Source organism: Salmo salar, chromosome ssa15, assembly GCF_905237065.1.
Source record: "Salmo salar chromosome ssa15, Ssal_v3.1, whole genome shotgun sequence".
In the NCBI taxonomy this organism is placed as follows: Eukaryota; Metazoa; Chordata; class Actinopteri; order Salmoniformes; family Salmonidae; genus Salmo; species Salmo salar.
Window position 1 is genome coordinate 50,929,508 of NC_059456.1, and position 25,786 is coordinate 50,955,293.

General features: G+C 41.2%; 1 protein-coding gene across 3 annotated transcripts in view; it reads right to left on the reverse strand.

Annotated features, from left to right (window-relative positions):
* Positions 1 to 688: 688 nt before the first annotated feature.
* Positions 689 to 25,786, reverse strand: part of LOC106571616 (leucine-rich repeat transmembrane protein FLRT2) — a 35,236-nt gene continuing 10,138 nt past the window's right edge. Inside the window, exons 1-2 of one of the 3 annotated variants that reach the window (XM_014144886.2) lie at positions 9,375 to 9,715; positions 689 to 6,592 (exon numbers count right to left, since the gene is read on the reverse strand). In XM_014144886.2, the coding sequence (XP_014000361.1) occupies positions 4,096 to 6,108 (2,013 nt within the window). In that variant the 5' untranslated portion in view covers positions 6,109 to 6,592; positions 9,375 to 9,715 and the 3' untranslated portion in view covers positions 689 to 4,095. The other 2 variants (XM_014144884.2, XM_014144885.2) reach the window with 2 other exon arrangements.

Sequence of the window (25,786 nt, forward strand, 5' to 3'; positions counted from 1 at the left end):
GACAAATTCACTTATAGTGTATTAAAGTCGTAAAAAGTGTAGTATTTGATCCCATATTTATAGCACGCAATGACTACACCACCCTTGTGACTCTACAAACTTGTTGGATGCATTTACATCTTGTTTTGGTTGATTCTGATTATACTTTGCTCAATAGGAACTGATTGGTGAATGATGACTGGAGTACTGTAAATACGATTTTTCTGAACACTAAATTAGTCCTGACAATGCCATGACTAAGAAAAATCATAAATGAATCATGAATAATGATGAGTGAGAAAGTTAGAGGTTACAACAAAACATGCTAACCTCTTACCATTAGCAATAACATGGGATGTTAGCATTTTTGGGGGGGCATGATCTTTGCGACCCAACACGTTTGTAGTCACAAGCTTGATGTAGCCATTGTGTACTAGGAATATGCGACCAAATACTAAACTGTTGACTACTTTAATCCACCGTAAGTAAATTTGTCCAAATACATAGTGTTTTCTTTTCTAAATGGTAAAACAGATATTTATGAAAATACCCTCAAACAAAAGGTAATACCGTCGCATTGAGTACAGAGCCAAACAAATGAAAAAATGCTTCACTGTCCAAATGAATATGGAGGGGAGTGTAAATTATATGTTTCAATGAGCCTATAATCTTTTGACTGAAATGACGATGAATGATATCAAATCACATATCACATAATGGCTCTTTTATTTGCAAAAAGCTTAACTTCTATATTTACATTTTGTGCAAAAACATTTAAAGGTTTCAAGGACTTTACATCGTAAGTTAACCTCAAGGCACATACATGGGACAACAACAATATTTTATCATGAGAAAAGAAATGTAACTTTGGTTCCTAAGTAGCATATTGGTTTACGTTATTAAAGTCAAAACAACTCAATGTCGAAATGAAAAGCCATAATAGCCGAGAACCCCAAGCCAAATGATACGCGTTGTTAATTTTCAGCATACTTTCTTCTGTCAAATGATACATGAACAAATAACCTGTCGTTGTTCATATTATTTCCATTAATTCGACCCAGCAGCTGTAAGGGAAAGTGTTTATTATCCAAAACACAGAAAATGTAATTACTTCAAACACCCATGAATAGTTTGCTGAAGACTTCTAGTTTGCTGAAGACTTTTATGTTGGTCTACAAGGTAAATTTCACATGAGGGTTTTGCCGTCAAACTGAACAAAGACGACTTAAAATGTATTCAACTTTATTCACTTGGGTGCTTATTTTGATTTGACCTCTCAGTGATTTAACATAATTATTCCAATGAGAATTATTGAGCTTTAAGGAAATTACTATCAAAGCCTGAAACAGTAATAAACAGAGGTTACAGTCACTCTTTTTCTTTCACTCTTTCTCCCTCTTTCTCTAATGTGTTCGGTCTAATTCCATTGGTCACGCCATTGCGTTTGTGTACTTTCTTCAAATGAGGGAGGGAATTAAGAGTAATGTACTGCCACAAATAAACAACAAGGCTTCTCAGTCACTTTGTATCATTACCCAGCACCACTCAAGGCGTCGTTACGAATGAACAGGCTTTCATTAATTATGTGTTGGGTCTATTGCTGTCTGTCACTCTTAGTTTTTTTCACCAATATGAAAAAATGTGCTTTCCATACAGTAACTATTCAATTACTGTCATTGTCTCTTTCACAGTTTAAACATTACTTCTTCTCTGAAAAAGTCCTTGAACAAACTAAGTGCAGTTAGCCGGTACAGTACTGCATAAAGGTAAGGCAATAAATGGACCTCTATCACTTCTTGGAACATTCTTTAATTTGGGGAAAAGTGTTGCAACAGGTTGGCCTGAAAGACTAACATTACATTTAAATCCTAATCACTAATGAAAATAAAGATACTTTGCTGTATGGGATTGTTGTCAGACAGGCTGACTTTGCCACAGGCAAAAAGCACTACGGCCATGTAGCCGTGTAGTGTGACCTTAGGTCAGTAAATGTCGGTGGGATGTTTTACATAACTTGCCATGTAGCAGTGTCAAACTGACTTCAGGTCAGCTTCCGCTGGTGGAGCTTTAACACAGGGTGATAAACCGATATGTGTACGTTTGTAGACAAAGTGGTGACACTTTGATAACCACAGAAGAGCAACTGTTATTTCTAAACGAAACAAATTATTCTGATTTATAAATATAAATTTGACTCAAAACCCTATGAAAGCACACATGAAAGCTTAAGCATCAACGTGAATAATGGCATTATAGTGTCTATTGCGTCATAAGCTCCCTACCTACTATTTCTGGATCTACTGAAGGAGTTATTACTAACGGCAGATATGCACTGGCATGGCAATTCTTCAAAGAGAGACTAGACAGCAGAGAATTTGTCCATTAACACCTGAGCACAAAGCGAGAGTTCCACTCTTAAAATTGTGTTTACTATTGATACTTTCAAATTCAAGCCAAAACAATGCAATGTAGTGGTTTTACGGTGTATTTAAACCAGTGACTTGGTGCCCTGTGAATGGTTAACTCTTGTCATTTGACCTTCCCCTCTCTCTCTCACTCTTCTCCCTCTCCCAGCTTGTGATTCGAACTGCCAAGTGAAAAATAAAGTCTGCATATTTTCTCCCTTTTTTGTATGAGGATTATGAGTGGGGCAGAGGGGGGGTGGATTCTTTGAACTCGGTCTGCAAAATAAAATCTTGTCAAAGCAAATAAAGTCTGAGTAAGAAGTGCATAATAAAGACTCCTCAGTGGTACCAGGCATTCCTAACTGGGAGCCAACATTGTTTGGAATTGATGATGAATGTGTAGCTCGAACCAATCAATCAATTAATCAATAGAATAGCCAATCCCATGTAGACAATAAAACACATCACATGCTACAGTAGGAAAGTCCTTCTATCAACACATTGTAAAGCAGATAACAGATAAATGCCTCGACTGTTTATTGTGATTCACACTCAATTTTCATTTGAGTACTTAACAATAAAGGACAAAAGAAAGGCCGAGGAATGTATAACTGTGAGTGTATCTGCTCCACATTCATCATCACGGCAGACACCACCTGGCAAAGACAAGACACGCAACACAACCTCATGGACCTCCGCCATGATAATATCCGTATCATTTAGCCGCTGAACAACAGAGCTGAGTACTGTTCATCTTAAATGATTCCATAAGTAGCTCTGCGACCATTAATACTCTAAACAATGCCATTTGAGAATGAGTAATGTAATGTAATGCAATGCATCTGAGGTAATGGACTCATGGGATGCTGGAGGTAAGGGAACTCTTAGACTACCGCTACCTCTCTCTCTACTCTATACTGACTGAGAAAACATGCCCCCTAGTGGCCACAACTGGAAAAACCTCCTGTATCAATGGAGGCAAATCTATATCCAACAGCGACAGCATTATCCCTCCCATCCCTACCACATTGAAAATTGTTCACTTAGTCCTGTTAAGGTAGTCTCCCTCCCATCCCTTCCACATTCAAACGTGTTCACTTAGTCTTGTGAGGGCAAAAGGGGGTGTTGAAGAGTGTGCCCATTCCTCTGATGGGATTTCCACAAAAAGCTCATTTGAATGGCTGCTTACACTCTCTGTTGCATTAGGAAGTGCACTTTGATTCTTAAAAAAAATACCACCAGTGCTTATTTTCCACTGCAGTCTAATCAGCAGTGTTAGTTTTGCCAGACCACTGTGTTATCTTAACTAGTGTTTCTGTGAGGGGGTGGCTCTGCACAAAGGCCATATTTTTGTTTCTGTGGTTAGCAAAGAATCCCAGCCCTCATAGCGCCCAACAACCCAAAATCCTGACAGACAGGACACCGTTCGTCCGAACCAACCCAGCGTGCCGTGATTGTACAAATTTCTATGTACAGACAATACTTGAGCAAAAACCACTTACTGTACTTAAAACCCGCTGATTAGAAAACACATGTATTCCTTTTTTACTAAGAATAAAAAAAGATTGCAGATAGAATTCCACATTATTGTCCACAGTATAAATTACATCGTAGACAGAACTTGGAAATATATATGGTACAGTATATTTAACTACTTTGTTGTTTTTTTCTTCTGTCAGACAACCGGTGTGGGAATATCCTGTGAGAAGCATCACGTGTGGCAGAACTCGGTGCTGGGAACATTGCTGCTCTTGCAGTAGGCTAAGCTATTGTCACTGAGGTGGCAGTCTCTGAAGCCGATGCCTCCGTTGGGTGTGTAGATGGGCTGAATCCTGAAATCCCCTTTCAAAAGTTGCTCATTGTTCAGCGAGACTATCTGGAAGCTGGTCTCAGTCATTTCCAGTATAGAGTTATCCTTTTTGGTCCCAGCCTCGCAGTAGTCGTCTTTTCTCCTGCCCCGGTTGTATTTCCACTTGGACGACTCCGAGCGGCTCTTCTTGTGCATGTGCCAACAAAACAGGCTCAGCAGTATTACCAGGACGACCAGGACGGCCCCACCAATCACCCCGGCCAAAAGGAGGGTGGAGTGGGCGTCCTGTTGGGCTTGCTCTGACCCTGTGGACTTGTTATTGGAGTTGGATGAGGCCGACTTGGTCCTGGCCTCTGAGCATATTGTATCCTCGCCTGGGCGGTAGGAGTTGAGGGTGTCCAGTACGTACACACATATCCGGTACACTGACTTGGGCTCCAGGTTGGTCAAGCTTAGCTTCCGCCTGTCCCCACTCAGCGTCCTCTCGCGGCTGACGTCGCTCATTAGGCTCTTGCCCATCTTGACCCAGGTCACCTTGTAGGCCGTAACGGTGAAGTAGGAATCCCAGCTCACCTCGATGCAGGAGGCGTTGACCACGTGGAAGGATATCTGTAGGGGATCCTCGTAAGGGGGCAGGGGTCCAGCGGGGTGGGGAGGCAGAGCAGGGGGAAGGGAGGGCGATGTGAGGTAGGAGGAGGATGTGGAGATAGGGATGGAAGTGGTCATGGCGGTGGTAAGGAAGGTGGTGGAGGAGGTGGTGGGGAGTTGGGGGTGTGGGGGCGTAGAGCGCAGGGTGGGCCAGAGGTCGGGCTGGAGGTCTGTCCCGGCTGAGCACTGGATAGCATCCAGGGTGAGTTCTCTGATTGCCATGCCGCGCACCCTCTCGGGGCTCTGGCACATGAACCCGCGCACGTTGATGGAGCCTGGCAGTGACTTGAGCCACACCACCACCCATTTGACAGTGCAGTCACAGCGCCACGGGTTGTTCCGAACGGTGAGCTGTCTGAGGCTGACGAGGCCATCAAATACCCCCTGTGTCAGCGTCTGCAACTGGTTGTTGGATATATCCAGTCTCTCGAGCCTCTGAAGGTCGGAGAAGGCCATCACTGGAATATGGTCCATCTGATTATCCTGCAGGCTGAGCTTGACCAGGGACTGGGTCGGGAGGAGGGGTGGGGGGAATGTCAGAGAGTTACGAGCCAGCGCCAGCTCCCGGAGGGTGGACAGCTCCTGGAACGTCCCCGGGGCCACGCCCTCATCCGTCAACAAGTTCCCATCCAGCAGTAGGCGTTGGAGCCGCGTCACGTTCTGAAACGCTTCCTCAGCGATGACGGCGATGCGGTTCTCGTCCAATCGCAGCTCCTTGAGGTCCTCCGGAAGACCAATGGGGACACTGCTCAGGTGGTTCTTGGTGAGGAAGAGCAGCTTGAGGCTGACGGCCTCCCGGAACGCCCCCTCCTCCACCCCCACGGTAGAGATGGAGTTATCATCCAGGTGGAGCTCCTCTAGGCGGGGAAGCTGGGCCAAGGCAGCCCTGGAGATGGTCTGGATGTTGTTCTCCTGCAGGTGGAGCACCCGGATGTTCTTGGGCAGGTTGAGAGGAAACTCATCCAGCTGGTTGCCATAGAGAAACACCGTCTCCACAGAGGCCACATTGTGTAGTTCCCATGGGAACCCAGCGTTGTTGATCTGGTTGTTGTGGAGGTAGAGGATCTTGTAGCCCTCTGTCACCCCCAGAGGTACCGACGTCAGGCTCCGCTCGTTGCAGTAAACAAATGTTTTGTCGCAGCGGCACTCCTCCGGGCACGAGGCTGCGGGGCGGCTGAAGTGCAAGTTGAGGCTCAGGAGGACTGTCAACCAGAAACGCAGAAATGAACCCCAATTTTTATTCCACAGCCTGACCTGAAACTCCATAGTGGAAAAACAGAAGGAGGGGAACTGCCTCAAAAAGGGAAAAGGATTGAAGGCGATGAAGTAAATCCCCCAAAATAGTAGACAAAAACGAAAGTCCTCTAAAATAGTTTGATAATGCTCAGTTCACTTCTTCACGGGGTGGTAGAACAGGAAGCCGTAGGGTTAGGCTTAATCCCCGTGTAATTGGTTAGTCCTCTGCTTTAAGAGGAAGGAGTGTCGCATTAGGAAGAGCAGGTCCTCTGACTGAAGCTGACTCTGACTCCATCCATGCTGATATATTAGACCATGGCAGGGCTCCACAATCTCAGCTCCTCCTCAAAGCACAGGGCCAAGCCTGGGCCAATTTAATGCCAAGTCGCAGCTGAGAGCTACCGTGTCCGGGGCCTCCTTCTCTCCTCTCCTCGCCACACGCCCGTCAACGTCACACACTGCTGGTCCCCGCCCGGGGCAGCGTCCAGGTGGTGTGACATTTGGATCCAGAGACCTGTTCCACAAGACAAAAGAAAGGTGAGATAAGTGGGGGGGCGGGTGTTCAGGGCAGGGGTGGTCTGTTTCTCTCCATGAGAAAAAAAGAGCTGTCTATAACTCACGTGCACACAAAGGCTGAAAAAATTACTCTGTTTCACATACATATTCAGACCCATAAACACATAGATCGTAGACACACACTCACACACACTCTCTCTCTCTGTCTCTCTGTCTCTCTCACACACACAAACATACTTAACCTGCACACAGATCCACACACACTGACATTCTCACACCTTGAAATTGAAATTTATGCACAGGCTATTTCTTTAAAAATGTCATACCATCTGATAAAAATGCAGGAGCGCTCTAGCACATCCGGTTTAGCAGACATAAAGGGGCTTTCATTCCTTCCTCTCAGTCAAAGAGGAGAGAATATAATAGCTGCTAGAACAGCATGGACATTCTGCGGTTTCTACAACAACAAGTCAATGCCTCAGTGCTGAACAACACGCTAATACACACATTGCAATTATTTTGAACTGTCTGAAACATAAATTAGACATAACGGAGACATAAAAGGAGAAAAAGCAACAGAAAGGAGATACAAATACTGCCTGAAAGCAAAAATACTGCCTGAAAGACTTATTGGGCAGCCCTTTGACTTGTGTGAAAACAGTCTCTTCTTTTTCTTTGCCTTTGTTAGAGCAGACAGTGCTTTGAAGTTAGAGCTGATAAACACATTGTGCTCACAGTAGACAGAGAGAGGTGTTGTTTTGCCTCTTAAGGTGCACCATGCACATTACATAAGTAGGCCAGACACACCACCAACCATCTCCAGCACATATACATGATATAAGGCACCGCAAAATGAAATGAAAGGGGAGTGTGTGGGTTGGGGGGGGGTAGTGGGACTTTATACCAATCCCAGAGTGACAAACAGAGCCTGTCAAATGAAATGGGATTGGAAAATAATTTAGCTCCTCCACCTGCAATAAATGATCGATACTGGACTATTTCACAATATGGTTTAGAGGTTTAGAGTGGGCACAAGGCCACCCAGTTACAGTAAGGCCTCAGCTCCCCACATCCCAGTATTCGAGTTGCCCATCACACATGTTCTATCCAGAAGACTGAAAGATACTGCTTGTCATCAGTGCTTTTAACGTAACAGGAGCACATGTCAATGCTCAATAGGCCCATACATTTAATAAATAATGGGTTTGATGGTCTGAATTTTATATAGAGGACATAGGTCATATAGGAAAGGAGGAATGGGCATCGGGGGAGATGAAGGTTATCTGCATTTATAGGTTGCTCTGTAGCCTGATGAGTGATGAGATGTGGCACCACTGCTCCTTATAAGGATGAAGCAAAACAATATGAAATAAATCTGTGATCTACTTTTCTAAATTGAAAAGAGCTAAATTTAATCAAATAAGCTTCAGGGGAAATAAGGAGATACCACAAGCTGCAATAAATGTGCTGCCACAGCAAAAACATCTAAAATGATTATAGCTGCATAAATAAAGACTGTGGACATTGGAATGAATTGTGGAGTAAAAATACATCTAAGCAAGGCTGAACAAAATTCTCATATGGACACAATAAAGTTGGCCTTGCATGTATCCAAATCCAAAATGACATGGACAGAGAGCAAGGTGTATGTGTGAACACATAAAATAACGTTTTTCGGTTGAGGCCAGGTTCAATCCGATTAGGATTGGATTAAACGACAGAAACGCAATTAAAAGTTTTAAAAGGATAGGCTATTTAAAAGGCGATAAGAAGCGGATCAGGTGTAGGCTACTTCAAAGGCAGCCCAGTGAGTGGTGTTCAATTGAATGAATTATTACAAAAGGGATTGAGAGCCGTGCTGAGCATTGAGATTGCAAATGCAAACGGAGGCTTTGCTTTTCTCTGAAGAAAAACAAAAATCTAAAGCAGTGCGCTTTGTAGCTAAGCATTGATCTTCGACATCTAATAATGGATTAATAAATTATACAACTGATAAATAAACGATAAAAAACGAACTGAGAATTTACAAATTGACCATATTTCCTTTAGAGATAGCAGAGGGTTGTGAGGAGAATAGAATTAGGCAGCAGTTTGGCTGGGAATAAAATTAGCACCATAGCTCTTAACAATGGCAGTTCTTCTATGTATATATATCCATAATAAATCACATCTAGTTCAATCTACTCATACAGCCTAACAAACTAGAACTCTATATAAACTATTTAAATAAGTTGTAGTATAGTTGTGTATATAGCCTTTATGCTGCTATAAAACATTTGGGCTTCTGTAGCCTACCTTAGACGAGGCTTTATCCATATTCATTGTATGCCCCTTTACCATGTTCAACTATTTTCTTTATCCTTCATGCAATCCTAGAATATAACCGTGCGCAATGATCCAGCGCCATTCGGTATTGTTTGTGCGAATCGCTTCCAATCGCCCTGCCACCCGTGGGTCTACCGGACAGCATGCTGCCTGAGTCGGGGAACAATCTTCTGCTCTGTCCGCACTTTTCTGCAATTGCGGGGCATGCAGCTCAACCTATGACTACACTCAGCTCAGCCCGCCTGAAAACCTTGGGCAATGCATTCGAGCGGGAGAGCGGGACTATATGGACCAGAGGCAGCACCGACTTCTATCGAAACAGTGAACACGCACTTGCCAAGGTATCCGGGTTGTTTTGGGGACGATTAAACTTGCCTTCTATGCTCGGAATCCCAGAGAGATGTTTGCTAAAATGAATTCCGTTGATAGTGATGTGTGTGCAGTGCACCGCTCACCTCTGTCTTGCGCTCTCTCTCTCGCTCTCTTCTCTCCCTCTCTCATCGTCGCTCAGGTCCCTCCTACCCTACCCTCCCTGAATAAAGAATGCGTCTCCCGGTGCAGCTCGGAGAGAGATGGCTAGGAGCCACTTACTGCTCCTCCCAACACTGCTGCCCTCATACTTCCTCTGTTATCAGGGAATTTCAACTTTCTTGTTTTTTCTGGAGAACTTTATATTCAGCCTATGCATTTGTCACTATATATTTTTCCTATACACAATAGTTTATTAGCAATGGTCCAAAACGCAACGACTAGACTGACCTGGATAAAGTAGCCTACATTTCCATGCTGACTTGACATTTCTATTCGGTTTTCAGGACGGCAGACTATGCTTCATTCTGTCTACATTTACAGCCAAAAGTTTGGACACACCTACTCATTCAAGGGTTTTTCTTTATTTTGCCTATGTTCTACATTGTACATTAATAGTGAAGACATCAAGACTATGAAATATCAAATATGGAATCATGTAGTAACCAAAAAAGTGTTAATTATATCAACATATATTTTAGATTTTAGATTCTTCAAAGTAGCCACCCTTTGCCTTGATGACAGCTTTGCACACCCTTTCATGCTCATTTTAAAGTTATGAAGTGTGGCCTACAGTTTGCGATTCATTTTTTTAAATTTATTTAAAGTGATTTACGTTGGTAAACACATTCTAAACCGCTCTGGTGACAAACACTTTTTGCCTTATCTCCATTCATCCACATGGCTGTTGGCTGCCCATTATTTCATTTTTCTAAGGACCCAAAAACAGAGGCTGTGGGAAAACCTATTCAAGTAAATAAATGCATTTATAAAATGTAAAAAACCGATGTATTATTTGCTCGCTAGCTAACTAGATTGCTGGCTAAAGTAGGCCACTTTGTAGGCTAACTCAACTGAGCAGCTATTTAGCTAACTAGGTAGCTGACTTTACACCTGTTTAGCTAAGGGTAGTAAATGTAATCAGTTAGCTAACTTCATATTAGCTAGAGATCTTGATGTAATGATTGTAAATTAAAAACTAAAATTGCAGCTCTGGCTGTCAGTAAAGGGAAAGTGTAGGCTACTGGACTGGGCAAGTAATTTTGTGAGAGGACATTAAGAAACAATGTAAATAGTCCGGGTGGCCATTTGATTAATTGTTCAGCAGTCTTATGGCTTGGGGGTAGAAGCTGTTAAAGAGCCTTTTGGTCCTAGACTTGGCGCCCCGGTACCGCTTGCTGTGCAGTAGCAGAGAGAACAGTCTATGACTTTGACAATTTTTTGGGCCTTCCTCTGACACCGCCTATTATATAGGTCCTGGATTGCGGGAAGCTTGGCCCCAGTGATGTACTGGGCCATATGCACTACCCTCTGTAGCGCCTTACGGTCCGATGCCTTACGATCGGATCCTATACGCCATGGGTTATATGTGTAGGTTTAGCTATGTTAGCAAACATTGTATACAAACATATGGTTAAACATCACACAAAATGTATAAATCTATTACAATTGGAGCAGGCCTGCTGTTGCTCTGCTGGGTGTGCAGGGTTCTGTTTCAGCCCAGCAATAACACACCTGATTCAATTTATCAAATTTAATGAGTTGATAATCAAGTGTGCTATTGCTCAGCTGGAATAGAAGTCTGCTCACCCAGTAGATCACGGATCAGTGGACCAAGGTTGGCCACCGCTGGTATGGAGTTTTATTTTTTCACCTGAAAAGATGCGTTTAGTAATAATTGCTTACTTGTTACTACTCAATTATCTATTGTTGTTTAGACTAAGATATCTAATCTTTACATATGAGTTATCTTTTTTGTAGATTTTGAAGTATTGATTCTTTAAATATGAAGTGTTTAAACTTGTTTTATTTCTTAAGCTATTATTCAAAATTAACTAGTGTCAATGTCACAATCCTGCAATAAAAGGGGTTCTGTCGCTAATGTGTCTGTTTCTGAGTTGTTTTCTCAAATTAACATTTTATTTTCGTCTAGTTGTAAGATGTCCAATCTGTTTTATTTGATTTTTACGCTCTCTCAGTATATTTATTTGTATGTTTTATTTAAACTCTTACTGACAGTTGTGGCTGCTTTACTTGATGTATTGTTGTCTCTACCTTCTTGCCCTTTGTGCTGTTGTCTGTGCCCAATAATATTTATACCGTGTTTTGTGCTGCTACCACTGCCATGTTGTGTTGCTACCATGTTGTTGTCATGTTGTGTTGCTGCCATGCTGTGTTGTCATGTGTTGCTGCCATGCTATGTTGTTACTGGCCTATGGGCACCTGTCATCTGAGGCAGAGAATAGCTAAACCCACACATTTACATGTTGAGAATTTACATGTTCTTAATGTAAAATGATACCAGTAGACAATGTATATAAGGCAAACCTTACACCAGATTTTGTACATGCCTTTAAAGTGCTGACATATACAATTGTTTAGTGCAAATCCAACCTCGTAATTTAGTTTGAAAATAAAAAATAGGTTGATTTTATTTTATTTCAATAATTTTTGCAATGTTGCTTGCAAAAAGGTTGCAGTTGTTCCCATAGATAGACAGTACATGGTTTCTCAATGTGTCACTGACCTTGGATAACCTAGCGACTGGGCTAACACAACTAACCTTTCAGGTCAATAATTTGCTGTTTTAATAAAAAAATAGTTGGCTTTAGAATCTTGAGAGAAATTGAACTAGCTAGTAGCTAGCTGGTTATACCTAGCAGCATACAAGGTTAGCAGACTTTTCTCAAAACGAACCTCTTTGTGGCTAGCTACTTCTTGTCCCTCATGCTAGCCTTACAGCCAAATATCACTTCAGAAATGTAAAAATTAAAATATTGATATGGCCATTATTGTAAACCATTTCTCTGCCCTTGCTGCAGATTTAACTAGTCTTGAAATAGCAGAGAAATGCCATGAAAACCAGCTGTGTTTTGTCACCAGTGCTTGCTGACATTTTTAGTCCTAACACAATGTTGCGCCTACGGCACTAATCCGATGTGCACCTTGAGCTCCGCCCAAGCAAGAAAAGTCAACTCGAAGCCAGCAGATGGCGATTCCATTGGTTTCCTGTATTATCGACTCTCCATGAGTCAATTTTGTGAGTTTCATTCTGCCTTTCATGTTTAATTTTCTCAGCAACATCCCAAAGATGGACTGCCTTGCCATGTCCTGTCCACAAAATGTTATTTATCCATAAATCACACAACTGTAGACAGCATGAATTATATATTAGACATGAAGAATGCAGGGGAAAATAGACCATTTTAATTTGCAACATGTTTTCATGTTTTGCAGCACAATTCCAATGGATGGAATTTGGCATTATGGAGTTGTAAAATGTTTCTCTAAAGTCAAGAAAAGTTTTTACAGTTGTTGTATATACATTTGATTTAATGTAAGTTTGTGTAGGACAGTGTTAATATCAGTTTACTTTTAGCTACCAAGCCCATTAAAGCGTGCATCAGCTTTAGAATTGCAAATTGATTTTGGCCTCTATCAATGTCATTGTCTGCATCATTTCCAATCCCCCATATATATATATATATATATATATATATATATATATATATATATACACTGCGAACTGAGAAGTGGTCTGTGGTTACCACCTGCAGAACCACTCCTTTATTGGGGGTGTCTTGCTAATTGCCTATAATTTCCACCTGTTGTCTATTCCATTTGCACAACAGCATGTGAAATTTATTGTCAATCAGTGTTGCTTCCTAAGTGGACAGTTTGATTTCACAGAAGTGTGATTGACTTGGAGTTACATTGTGTTGTTTAAGTATTCCCTTTATTTTTTTGGGCATTATATATATATATGCACTACCGTGTATTACTCCCTTCACAGAACAGCGCAAACTGGCCTAACCAGAATAGAAAGAGGAGTGGGAGACCATGGTGCACAACTGAGCAAGAGGACAAGTACATTAGAGTGACTAGTTTGAGAAACAGATGCCTCACAAGTCCTCAACTGACAGCTTCATTAAATAGTCCCCGCAAAACACCAGTCTCAACGTCAACAGTGAAGAGGCGTCTCCGGGATGCTGGCCTTCTTGGCAGAGTTTCTCTGTCCAGTGTCTGTGTTCTTTTGCCCATCTTAATCTTTTATTTTTATTGGCCAGTCTGAGATAAGACTTTTTCTTTGCAACTCCGTCTAGAAGGCCAGTATTCAGGAGTCGCCTCTTCACTGTTGACGTTGAGACTGGTGGTTTGCGAGTACTTTTTAATGAAGCTGCCAGTTGAGGACTTTTTGGGCGTCTGTTTCTCAAACTAGACACTAACGTACTTGTCTTCTTGCTCAGTTGTGCACCGGGCCCTCCCACTCCTCTTTCTATTCTGGTTAGAGCCAGTTTGCGCTGTTCTGTGAAGGGAGTAGAACACAGCGTTGTACAAGATCTTCAGTTTCTTGGCACTTTTTCGCATGGAATAGCCTTCATTTCTCAGAACAGGAATAGACTGACGAGTTTCAGAAGAAAGTTCTTTGTTTCTGGCCATTTTGAGCCTGTAATCGAACTCACAAATGCTGATGCTCCAGATACTCAACTAATCAAAAGAAGGCCCGTTTTATTGCTTCTTTAATCAGCCCAAAAGTTTTTAGCTTTGCTAACATAATTGCAAAATGGTTTTCTAATGATCAATTTGCCTTTAAAAATGATAAACTTGGATTAGCTAACACAACGTGCCATTTGAACACAGGAGTGATGGTTGCTGATAATGGGCCTCTGTACGCCTATGTAGATATTCCATGAAAAATCAGCCGTTTACAACATTAACAATGTCTGATCAATTTGATGTTATGTTAATCGACAAAAAATATAGCTTTTCTTTCAAAAACAAGGTCATTTCTAAGTGGCCCCAAACTTTTGAACAGTAGTGTATGTATTTATATTTTTTCTTCTTTAATTTTCCCCTAACCCTACCATCCCTACCCTAATTGGAGTAAACTAATGGACAACAACACTTACAGTAGGTTTCTACTTCAATCTTATACATACTATATACATTTTATGGACACAGTATATTTTACATTAGTTAATTTTGTTTGTTTTTAGTCCCATCGTTCAGCTATCCTCAAGCCCTCCCATCTATCTCTGAACACCATCCAGTTTTGATTTCTATTTGCCATGATGTTTCACAAAAGTTTTTAGCTTTTCTATTCTCATAGGTTTTACGGATTGTAAATTAAAGATAAACATTTTTGCTAAGAGTTTTATTACAATATATTATTGATTGACTATGACTTTTTGGATCACCCAGCAGTGCTATTTGCAGAGTTAACTCCATTTGAATGTTGCAATTCTTCAGCCATTCCTGAACCTGCGACCAAAAACAAGCTACACATTGACAGTAGCAAAACAAATGATCTAATGATTCTGTCTCTTTGCAGCAAAATCTGCAGAGCTGGGAAGGTTGTATCCCCCGTATATATATTTTTAGTTATTGGTTGCAAGAGTTTTGTATAATCACTAAAATTGAAAAACTTGAATTTTTGAATCCAGAGTCGTTTTGTGTATCTGTTCATAAACCATGTGCCGTGGAATAGGTGTAACGATCGTCGTAGAGAGGTGACCAAGATGCAGCGTGGCACGTGTTCATAATTATTTATTTAAATCAAACAAACACTCGAAGAAAAATAAGAAAGGAAACGAAAGCGCACAGTTCTGTCAGGTACAAAAACACAAAACAGAAAACAACTACCCACAAACAGAGGTGAGAAAAGGCTGCCTAAGTATGGTTCCCAATCAGAGACAACGATAGACAGCTGCCTCTGATTGGAAAACATACCTGGCCAAAACATAGAACTATAATGACATAGAATGCTCACCCCCTGACCTAACAAAATAGAGAAATAAACCGTCTCTCTCAGGTCAGGGCGTGACAATAGGTACATCGTAAATCTCTTCCCAACTATTTTGCAATCTGTATGGCGCAGCTGTCAATTTTTGGTCATTATATTAAACGGGCAAACTTTTTTATTTATCACAATTTTCTTTAACTAATTTTGGTCTTTTTTGCAGAGCTGACAGATTAGTTTCTTACTTTCTCCCCCTTACACTTGCCTCTTCCATTTTTGCAGTAATGCTGCAATTCGTTTTTTGTCATTTTGGATAGAGCAGACATTTCAATATATTTTTGTTAGCTGCATGTGCAACATAACTCATCCAGTCCTATTTATGATATAATTTACAAAGATTATACCGTAATCTTATATTTGACTTTAACCATAATATTTGTAGTAATTTGCAAGCAACTTTCAAAAAATAATATCCGAAAGTGAGAGGTTGTAATCTGAATAAAGGAAAAAAGGCCATTCTTGAACACGGGGTGAGCCATTCGTGCTAATCTGCTAGAGAACCAGTTTGTATTTAACTCTAGCTTTTGTATGACTGAAGCCTTTACTGAGAGTTCTAATGCTTTAACCTCTTAATAGTTAAGAATTTCTTCCCTCAGAATTCATATGAATTAAATAAATAGGCATGTTTCATTTGTGTGGGTTTGATGAGTAGGATTTATTGGTGCAGTGTGGTGGTCCAATCATTATTACTTTCAAAGTAGAATTTTTGACAGATCGTAATTTCAATTTCCAATGCATGACAAGTATCCTTCACAGGGGGAAAACAAGTAAAACATCTCTAATCTGGGGAAATCTCCTAAACCTAAAGTATTTCCATTCCTCTTGGCAGCTTTTAGTTCTTGAAGACAGACGGAGGAGGTCCAGTGAACCCCACACACACACATCGTTTTATTGTTCTTTATAGGCTAATCATCATTGATTAGCTGAACCTGCTTAAACTGCTGATATTGTGTTTCACTTCTGTTTAACTTTGATACTTTCAATTCCCGTCACTCTGTGTACCAGACTGTGACCCTTACACAGGTACTAATATCAAGTTGCGTGTCCACAGAACCTAACCGCAAACTTCCTGATATTCGACTGAAGGTTTCTGTTCCATTTGAAATGCAGAAGACTTAAGACAAACAATGCAGCAGATGGAGAGCATTTACCATAATAGGCAGAAAAAACTAACTTTGTGACAAAACTGCAACCCTCTCAGGTCTCCTCCTTTATCTTTACAAACTCGTATCTGGAATTGTCTTCAATACCATTGTCCATCTCTCAGTGATAGAATAGCATAGAGTCTAACTGGGATGTGGGTCATGTTGACCACACTATATAATCTCAACACTGGGAGAAACGCTGAACACTGTTTCCAAGCTTACAGTTGATAAATACATACATGAATTACATTTTTTCTTAATCATTTTTATGCATGTCAATTATAAATCTACCATTGTTACATTTTTACGGCACAACTCCCACCAAAGAAAAGCCCCATTTTTAAAAGTCAACTGTAAAATTCAAAATTTGTGCATGGCACTGCGTCACCACCATATCAGTTGTGGACTGTGTTTCCGTCGATGTACTGCTGGTGTTATATAGGCGCTCCATTAAATGAAATAAAGAGAAACTTGTAAAGCTTACAGTTCCTTTTAAGAGAATAAAGCTGCTTGTCAAACTGTTGGGCGGAGGAAGGAGGAGGCAGTGCTCAAACAGCCTGGTAGTCAATTCATCAGGAGCTCAGCTCTCACATGGACATGATGTGAATTATGGGGGGAATATAAATGGTAGCTGTAGACCCTCATTGAAGGCTTCCCTGTGAAAATGTCACACTGGAAAAACAGACTGACTGATAACAAGCTGGTCCCTGTTGTAGCCTACTGCAGAGAGAGAGGAAAGAGAGAGGGCAGAAAGGGAGGGAGAGTGGGGGTAGACAGACAGACAGACAGACAGACAGACAGACAGACAGACAGACAGACAGACAGACAGACAGACAGACAGACAGACAGACAGACAGAGACAGACAGACAGAGAAATAGATATTCTCTAGAGATAGAGAATAAACAGATCGACAGAGAGAGTGATATAGAAAGAAAGATGGAGAGAAAGAGCGATGCCAGGAACAGGTCTTTGGGTCACGCAAAGGATGGGCCTTATCCCACCTCCAATCCCTCCGGATTTCTTTCTGTTTGAAGTCACATCTGGGGTGAATTTCCCCTCCTGAGCTGAGTGGAGAGGAAGTCTTAGTCTAGCTGTTCATAGCCTGGATGTGGATTTGAGCTAGCGCCTACCTCCCAGGCTATAGCTCTCTCTCTGAGTCTCTCCCTGTCACCAGATCAGATCTGCCTGCCTGCTGTTGTCCAGACCTCACGTCTCAGTATGTCTGCATTTTAAAATTTATTTTACCTTTATTTAACTAGGCAAGTCAGTTAAGAACAAATTATTATTTTCAATGACGGCCTAGGAACAGCCATGATGGACACATGGCTGGCTATTACTGCCTGAAAGATCTGCTGACATCATATGGCTCAGCTCTCATAGGGCTAGGAGTTTTTCCTGTCTTTGTGCAACAAGCTCTCACAGTCTCACTGCAGAATTAGACGTTCAGCCACGTTCTCCAAATGTCAAATTTTGAAGAGTTTATGACACCCTGAGTTGACTTCTGCTGCTTTGCATCATTCCATTTCTCCAAAGGTCAACTTTTTGAAAATAGCTTCAAAAAGTAGGCTATTTATAGAAAATTATTTGGAAATGCATTCAAATACTTCAAATAAAAAGAGTTGATTCGGCACTACATCATTTGAAAATATTTGATAGACAAATACTTAAATACTCATGTATGTGAACCCTGGTCTGTTCTCCATATTTATATTTCAATGTGTTTGCATTCTCCTGATGAGTTGATTAATTATTGAATTGACTCCTAATTAGGGGAGGGTGGAGAAAGACCCTGCGACATCAATTAAACTAGTGATTTAATTTGTATGGCCAAATTCACTGCTTGCTTATCTCCCGAGAGTATCCCCAGAGGATGTCTGTAGCATGGAGTGTGTGTGTGTGTGTGTGTGTGCGCGCGTGTGTGTGTGCATGCGTGTGCATGTGTGTCTGTGTGCGCATGCTAATTATAGTTCTAGTCTTCTGTGTCTTGGGTTTTCCACTCAGCATGACCCAGTAACAGTGGATTAGTTGCCCGGTTTTTAATGTGCTAATTCGCTTGTGTAGGGTTGTAACTGTTCTAAGACTGATTGAAAAGATAAAGTACATTTCTCAGGATACAGTATGGGGCTACATTTTGGGGCTTTGATAGCTCTACCTTGTTATTGTTCTTCGCAATCTAAATCTTCCCTCCAACAAGACAGGACTTTGGGTAGCCCTCTCCTGCAGTCAAATTACCTAATGCCCTCATGGGTGGAATATTATTAATATTTGTCATAATTTCATAATTAATCCACATAATTTCAAAAAAGCTGCTGAAAGCCCAGTGTTTCAATGTCAAATAGTTTTGTTATATTTCAGTCTTCTATTATGTATATAAAGTGTAATATTGGGATGCAAACTCAAAATTGAATTCATTTTAACTCTATATCTGACATGGTACAGGTGTTGTCTTTTTTGCAGATTACATATTTTCTTTTGATGAGAACAGTGGCGATTTTAGCAAAAAAGAAAATGTATAAAAAAATTAATAATAATAAAAAAATGTATGCATTCCAGCAAAGCCACTACACAACACAACACTTAACAATACATTAATTGCACTATAACGGTGACAAACGGTGCCCACAAACTGTTAGGGCCTACATAAAGCTGTCCCAACACTTTATCACTGCTACACCTGGCTATCAGAGGAGCCTTGTCTGGCAGCGAAACAGTTCATTTAGCCTCATTTACTACCTTTTAAAAAAATATAGCTGATATTGCTGACTTATTGAAACAAATGTGATTTCTACTGACAATTGAGATAAGGCAATTGGCATAAGGGACGACGAGCGGATAAGAGGCAATCCGTAATTTTGATTAAGACATTAATGAGTGAGCTAAGACTGACATTGTCAATATAACTATTTGTTCAGCAGTTTTGAAATGTACAGCGGCAGAATTCAGAACATGGCTGCTCTTACAGTATTCTCTCTGTACACCAAGTCAGAACCGTAGGATAAATAACAGGGCCATATGAGCAGACAATGAAAGCTCTTACAATATTCGATGATTAGATTTCTCTAAAACAGGCTATAGGCTACATGTGCACGTGCACCACCAAGTCAGAACAGTAGAAGAAATTAAGAGCGGTAAATGGACCAAATTATTAGGGTGAGGCATGTGGTCTACTAACATCTTACTACACAACATACACTTCATATTACTTTCTTAGCTGCAGTATACATTTCTCCCTGGCATATTACATAATTTATGCAGCAGCATACAATACATTTTTGAAATCACCTTGTGCTGTGCTCACTTCCTTCCAAACCACTCATTGTTGAATTTGCGATTTCCAACTTGTTGTGTAATGTTTATGTCCAATGGCCGAAGAGCACCAATACAGTTTATCAATAATTTCTCTTAATTATTTCTCTTCATTTGACAAAGATTTGCCAGTAGATTGTCGACTTAATTCAAAATGATGAGTGCTAGCTAAGATTTTGAAAGTATAATGTTTGACATGATCAGTCCAATCAAAGCTACTGTACATTTAACGTGATTTGACATCATTTTATCTGTGGCCAATGACCTTGAGCCTTCTTGGGTGGGCACTTCTAATGTATTGTTATGTCAGCACCCAAAGGGTTTGAGTTTTTGAAGTCTCCCCTTAGACTTCACGGTGACGTAGTTTCCCCATGAGTGACAGAACACTGAGCCATTCACGGCCAACGCCCCGTATTTTCTACTAGCTTGCTGCACCACCACAGAAAGCATTGAGCTGGGCTGAAACCTGCATTTTTGAGCTGCCTTACTCAAGAAAACAAAAAAGAGATAATGTTAGTATGCGACTTTATTAATTCAATGATCTATATATTTTTTTACATTGTTTGCAACCTGATATTTAACACGTATTAATGCCAAAATAACAAGCAAAAGAGGCAAGCCCCTCCAACATTTATTTATTGTTTTATTTATAATTTTTGCTAAAAATACAAGATACAACACAAACTTAATCCACAGTATTTGTGAAATTAGGATTGTTGTATATTCCACACGTTTACCTCCCTAGAACTTGTTTAGTAGCTGGTATTTCCTATATGAGTTAATGATATGTAATATCTAATTCTTTGTTCACGAGACCTTTACCGCCTTCTCCCAACTCCCTACTGAACAAGATTACCGAGATGTGCAAATAAAATGTTTACCCCATATAGCTTTCGCTAAGGCAATAGCCCTCACATACCAATCTGTACCATCTGGTCAATGTGGGTTTCGCATTTACCATTTTCTACCCCTTAGCTTTCACTTACTGCCACAGTGAGTCTTCCCATTTGAAAAGAGTCTTGCAAACATCCTCAGGCGGTCTGCTATGGATCTCTAACATCAGACGATTAGAAGCACGACACTGCCCAGTTGCTGTTGGGACTAGGCTGGTGAATCACACAGCGCCTTTAGAACATGTGCTGCCCTCTTCCAGGTTTATATTAGGTAACACTTTTTTGGGGATAGTAGATTTTGGGATAGTAGATGTCCTACAGACTAGCTACAGACAATCAGCAACATTTCAACTAACTATCTACTAACCTTAGCTCTAACCCTAACCTTAACCCTTATCCTAACCCTAAAATGAACCCTTCCCTAAACCTTATTCTAAACATAACCTTAACTGTAAGCAAGCAGCTGCTTATCAGCAGATAGTTTGTTGATAGTATGACCATCTGTAGAGCATCTACAGATGGAAAAATCCAGACTATCCAAATAAAGTGTGACCTCCTGTTATTATATTTCTGTGTTAGTGTACGCTTTCCAGAGGGAAAGAGGGAGAGGAAGAGGGCAGAGTGAGAGAGAGAGTAAGAAATAGACAGAGAGATGGAGAGTAACTGAAGAGGAGTAGGGAGAGAAGGAGGGAATGGGGTTTGTGTGAGTGATTATGTAAGATCTATCGATTAAAAGGATCCCCTTTCGTCCCTCATCCTTCACAGGGCTGCGTTGCCCCAGAAGATAACTCTCTTAACTCTCTTTCTCTCTACACTCCCCTCTCTCTTTCTCTCATCTCCCATTTCTCATCTCTCACTCTCTTTCTCTCATCCCTCTCTCGCAGGTGGAACAGGGCCCAACCCTGGCGCCTGCCACCCTGCGCAGATTAATTGAAGCATAGCGCTGTAAATTAATCACATATGGCTAATATCTCTCCTCTCAGCGTTGCAGGGAGAGGGCCAGAATCACCTCGCTCTATTTTTCCAGGAGTCAGTCAGTAGTGACTCTCAGGCCACTCAAAAAAATGACAAAAATAAATAAATGAAAAACTGTATTGTAGCAAAGTTCAGTAGCTGGAGTCCCACTATATGATTCACGACTTTTCATTTTGTATTACTCGGATCCTCCGGTCCATTCTCTCTCTCTCCGTTCTTAATGCAAAACTCTAGATTAATTGCATTGTTCCAGGTAAGTAAAAAACAGTGGGGAAACCTGTCCGATTGCATTAAGATAAATTGAGTGATCATAGTTTTAGTTTCATTAGTTATTTTTAAGGGCCACTGCCAAAATAACATTTTACTGAGGAAGTGGAAGACGGCTGGACAACTGGTCATCATTAAGGGTTAATGGAGATCATGGTCTAATGGACTTCAACAAAGTGAAATATGTTCATGAAAGTGCAATAAGAGATGATCGAAGACTAAGCAACACAAGGAACTTTGCAATGCAGTGGCAGCAATAATAATACTATTAGTATGTTGATACAGTTGTGTAGGGTTAAGGTAAACACAAAGCAACAATGCTGTAACAATGTACTGATTTTCCTCTCAGATACTCAATGTAATCTTGTCAATGATACGGACTGTCAACTCTTTGGAGGTTTAAATTCTCTCCCTTTTTTTCTTCCAGTCATGGGTTTGACTTGTTGCTCCTAGATTAAATTGCAGAGATTTACGATAGGATAATATTCCTATAACTAAGGTCTGATATCAACAGTCTTATAACTAATAAGAACATTGCTTTCATACAAAGTTCCAGTGCACTGTTGGTTCACCTTATCGTCTGGCTGATCAACAGTATTCATTGACTTGCCAAAGGCCCTGATTGCATGGTTAGAAATTCATGTGGTAGATGTATTGGCTTTGATATGAATGTTATGTGGTTTTGCCCATGGGGGCAGTTCCATTAGTTAGATTTTCGATCTGTCTGAAGCAAGACTGAAGTCTTTAGCTTTGTCACATTACATTTTCTTTGCGAACTAAAAGCTTTCAAACAATAGACTAACTTAAAGCTGCAATATGTAGCTTTTTGGGCAACCAGACCAAATTCACATAGAACTTTGAGTTCTATATCTGTCATTCTCATTGAAAGCAAGTCAAAGAAGCTGTAGAGTTGTTCTATGTTCGCTATTTCTATGCTTCCCGTTCTTAACTTTCGTTTTGTGTCTTTTACTCATTGTTTTGTACACCAGCTTCAAACAGCTGGAAATACAATATTTTTGATATTTCAAAGTGTTTTAGATTATACAATTATTCTCTACACAATGTCTGCTTGTTTTGTCACAAACTGAAATTAGGCGAACTATTAGAATTTTAGCAAACAGGAAATTGTGGAGCAATTTCTGCATATTGCACAATTAAAGTTGAAATATTGACATTTGTCAAGGAATTTTTACTTTCTAAATTATGTTTCTAGCTTGTGCCTTGAAATTATTTCCCTATTGAATCCTATATCTAGGATTATGATGCTAAGAAATTCATGTATCAATTCCATGCTCTTGTACATCAAAAGGAGCGGAGACCATGTTGTGTTATATTTAGATGCAGCAGCACCCTTGTTCTGCGTGGTGTATTTACTGCTAGTACTGTGTACTATTGTTATCTGTCAGAAAAAAAACACGTTCTTAGAACACGAGAACAGAATCAGATTTTGTTGAATTGATGTGCCATTCAGCCCATGTGTTCTATGCAATGTTTCGCCACATAGAGCAAGCAAGCCTGGGTCTGATTAAACATAATCTTGATGTGTGTAATGCATATACTAAGCGCCATGTCTTCCCTGCTGTGCGTGTGCACACACTGCCCACACACATTTGTCATGCCGAGCTACTTGTTGAGACTGTTGATGTGATTAATGTGGTGGTTTAGGGTGGCTTTAGCGTGATCGCTGCACTGTCAAAGCAGTGTGTGTAATTTTGCTGTGCATGCCGCAGTTTTGCTGAACCACATTCACATTAACAGCAGGCACGAGGAAAACAAATTGAAAAAAAATAACAAAAACAAACTCATTTAAACCGCAGGTTGGTAGGTTTGCGTCCGCGAAACGGTGAAGTGGCATTCCCACAAACAGTAAACCCCTTTGTTCTCCCCACGATCTTAGTACCAACACTTTTATTTCACATTGAGGTGTGTCCTGCCCAACAACGGTTGTTAAAGCATCTTAAGTCCCCTTAACACACGGATATGTCTCCCGTGTGAGATTATGACTGTAATAAAACAACCTTGGCTCTGTTTCCCTGAGAAAATAAAAACAATAGTCAACACGTGTGAGGCATGTCAAAAATTCCCCCTGCGTTATTTAAAACTGTTATGGCAGGTAGCATGGCGGGTAGGAGCGTTGGGCCAGGAACCGAAAGGTTGCTGGATTGAATCCCTGAGTTGACAAGGTACAAATCTGTCATTCTGCCCTGAGCAAGGCAGTTAACCCACTGTTCCCCGGGCACCAATGATGTGGATGTTGATTAAGGCAGCTCCCCGCACCTCTCTGATTCAGAGGGGTTGGGTTCAATGCAGAAGACATGTCAGTTGAATGTATCCCTCTTTCCCCAATTAGAGTGAGCAGGTATTTCTCATGAGTATCTGTTTTCTCCTGGGTGTCCAGTGACTTTGAGGTGAAAAGCCTGGGATTGGTAGTCAGGACTGGGGAATGCTCTAGACGTGCACATGGAAGTGTTTTAGAGATATTTTGTGGGGGAGGCGGTTTGCCAGAGAGATGTAGGTTCAAACAATGTCCTCTTAAATGTATCTTTTGGAAGGAGAGTGTTAGCACATGTGCGTTCCTCTCTAGCTATCTGTGCATGTCTGGATTTTGTGGGGGAACGGTAACTGTCGTGTAGCACAGGGGTTGTGTTAGAAAACCCACCTCAGGACTTGAGAGTTGGCTTCAGTCCAGTTCAACTGATTGGCTAACAAGAATAACTTATAAATGGAGCCCTTCATGCTGTCTGTACATGCAAACACATACACACGCATACAAGAATGTAACGCCCCATTCACATCCCAAATTTGCAGTCCGTTGCGTTGCAGTCCGTTGCGTACAACATTGGATGTTAAGCCAATTATATTATATGACTGTAGCCTCACGTTTTAATTCGGAAAAGTTTCTTGTGACGGTAATGACATTTGTTTATGAAGTGTAGCTACACCATCTTCAACCGAGCCTAGCTTTTAGTTAGTTAGCTATCGTTAGCTGCTCTGTGTAAACTAGCTTGACTTGCTAGAAACTAAGAGAAAGAAGTTGAGGGAAAAGTAACTCAATGTTTTATTATCACCTGAAACATTGTTTATAAATGGAGCCCTTTATGCTGAAACATTGTTTCAGGTGAGTGCTATCTCTGTCGAGATAGCACTCACGCGTTATGAAACCCTATGCTCATCCGACCAGTAGAGGAACGAGATTACGTGAAAAGGAAGTATGGCCAACTGAATTGTGTCAGTTTGGGTATGGGTCATAAGCTCGTAAACGCAGGCACGCATACACACATACACACATGCGTGCACACAGGTAATCACTCATTCACATGCACGTGTACACACACACACATACACACACACACACACACACACACACACACACACACACACACACACACACCACTGCCTGCAGGTGTCAGAGAAAGTAGTGTTTTCAACTCCCCAGCATTCATCACAGCACTTCAGTAACACAGTCAGAAAGTCATTGTTATTACTCTTACAGAGAGGAATCCAAGCCCCTCATAGATAGACAAGCTGAACTATGCCAAGAATAGGGAGAGGTGGGGGGAGAGAGAGAGATCACAATGATGATAGGGAGGAGGAGAGACCTGTCACTTCTCTTGCTGGAGTTTTTCTTGGCTTCTACACTGGATACAAGACAGGGTGAGGTACAGCAAACAGTACCGCCACTGAGCGTGCCCAGTTGAGCCTACCAATCTCTCAACGCACTCCGACCTATCCGGCCCACTGACAGAATTTAATTACAAACAGGCTAGTGTCAGGCACACACGCACACACACACACACACACACACGCACGCACGCACGCACGCACGCACGCACACATACGCACACACATACGCACGCACACACACCGAGTGTCAGGTAATTCCTTGCTCTCCCTCTCTCACACTTCCCCTTCCCAGGCAGCAATTACACCCTTTCGCTCTTGTCAACGCAGC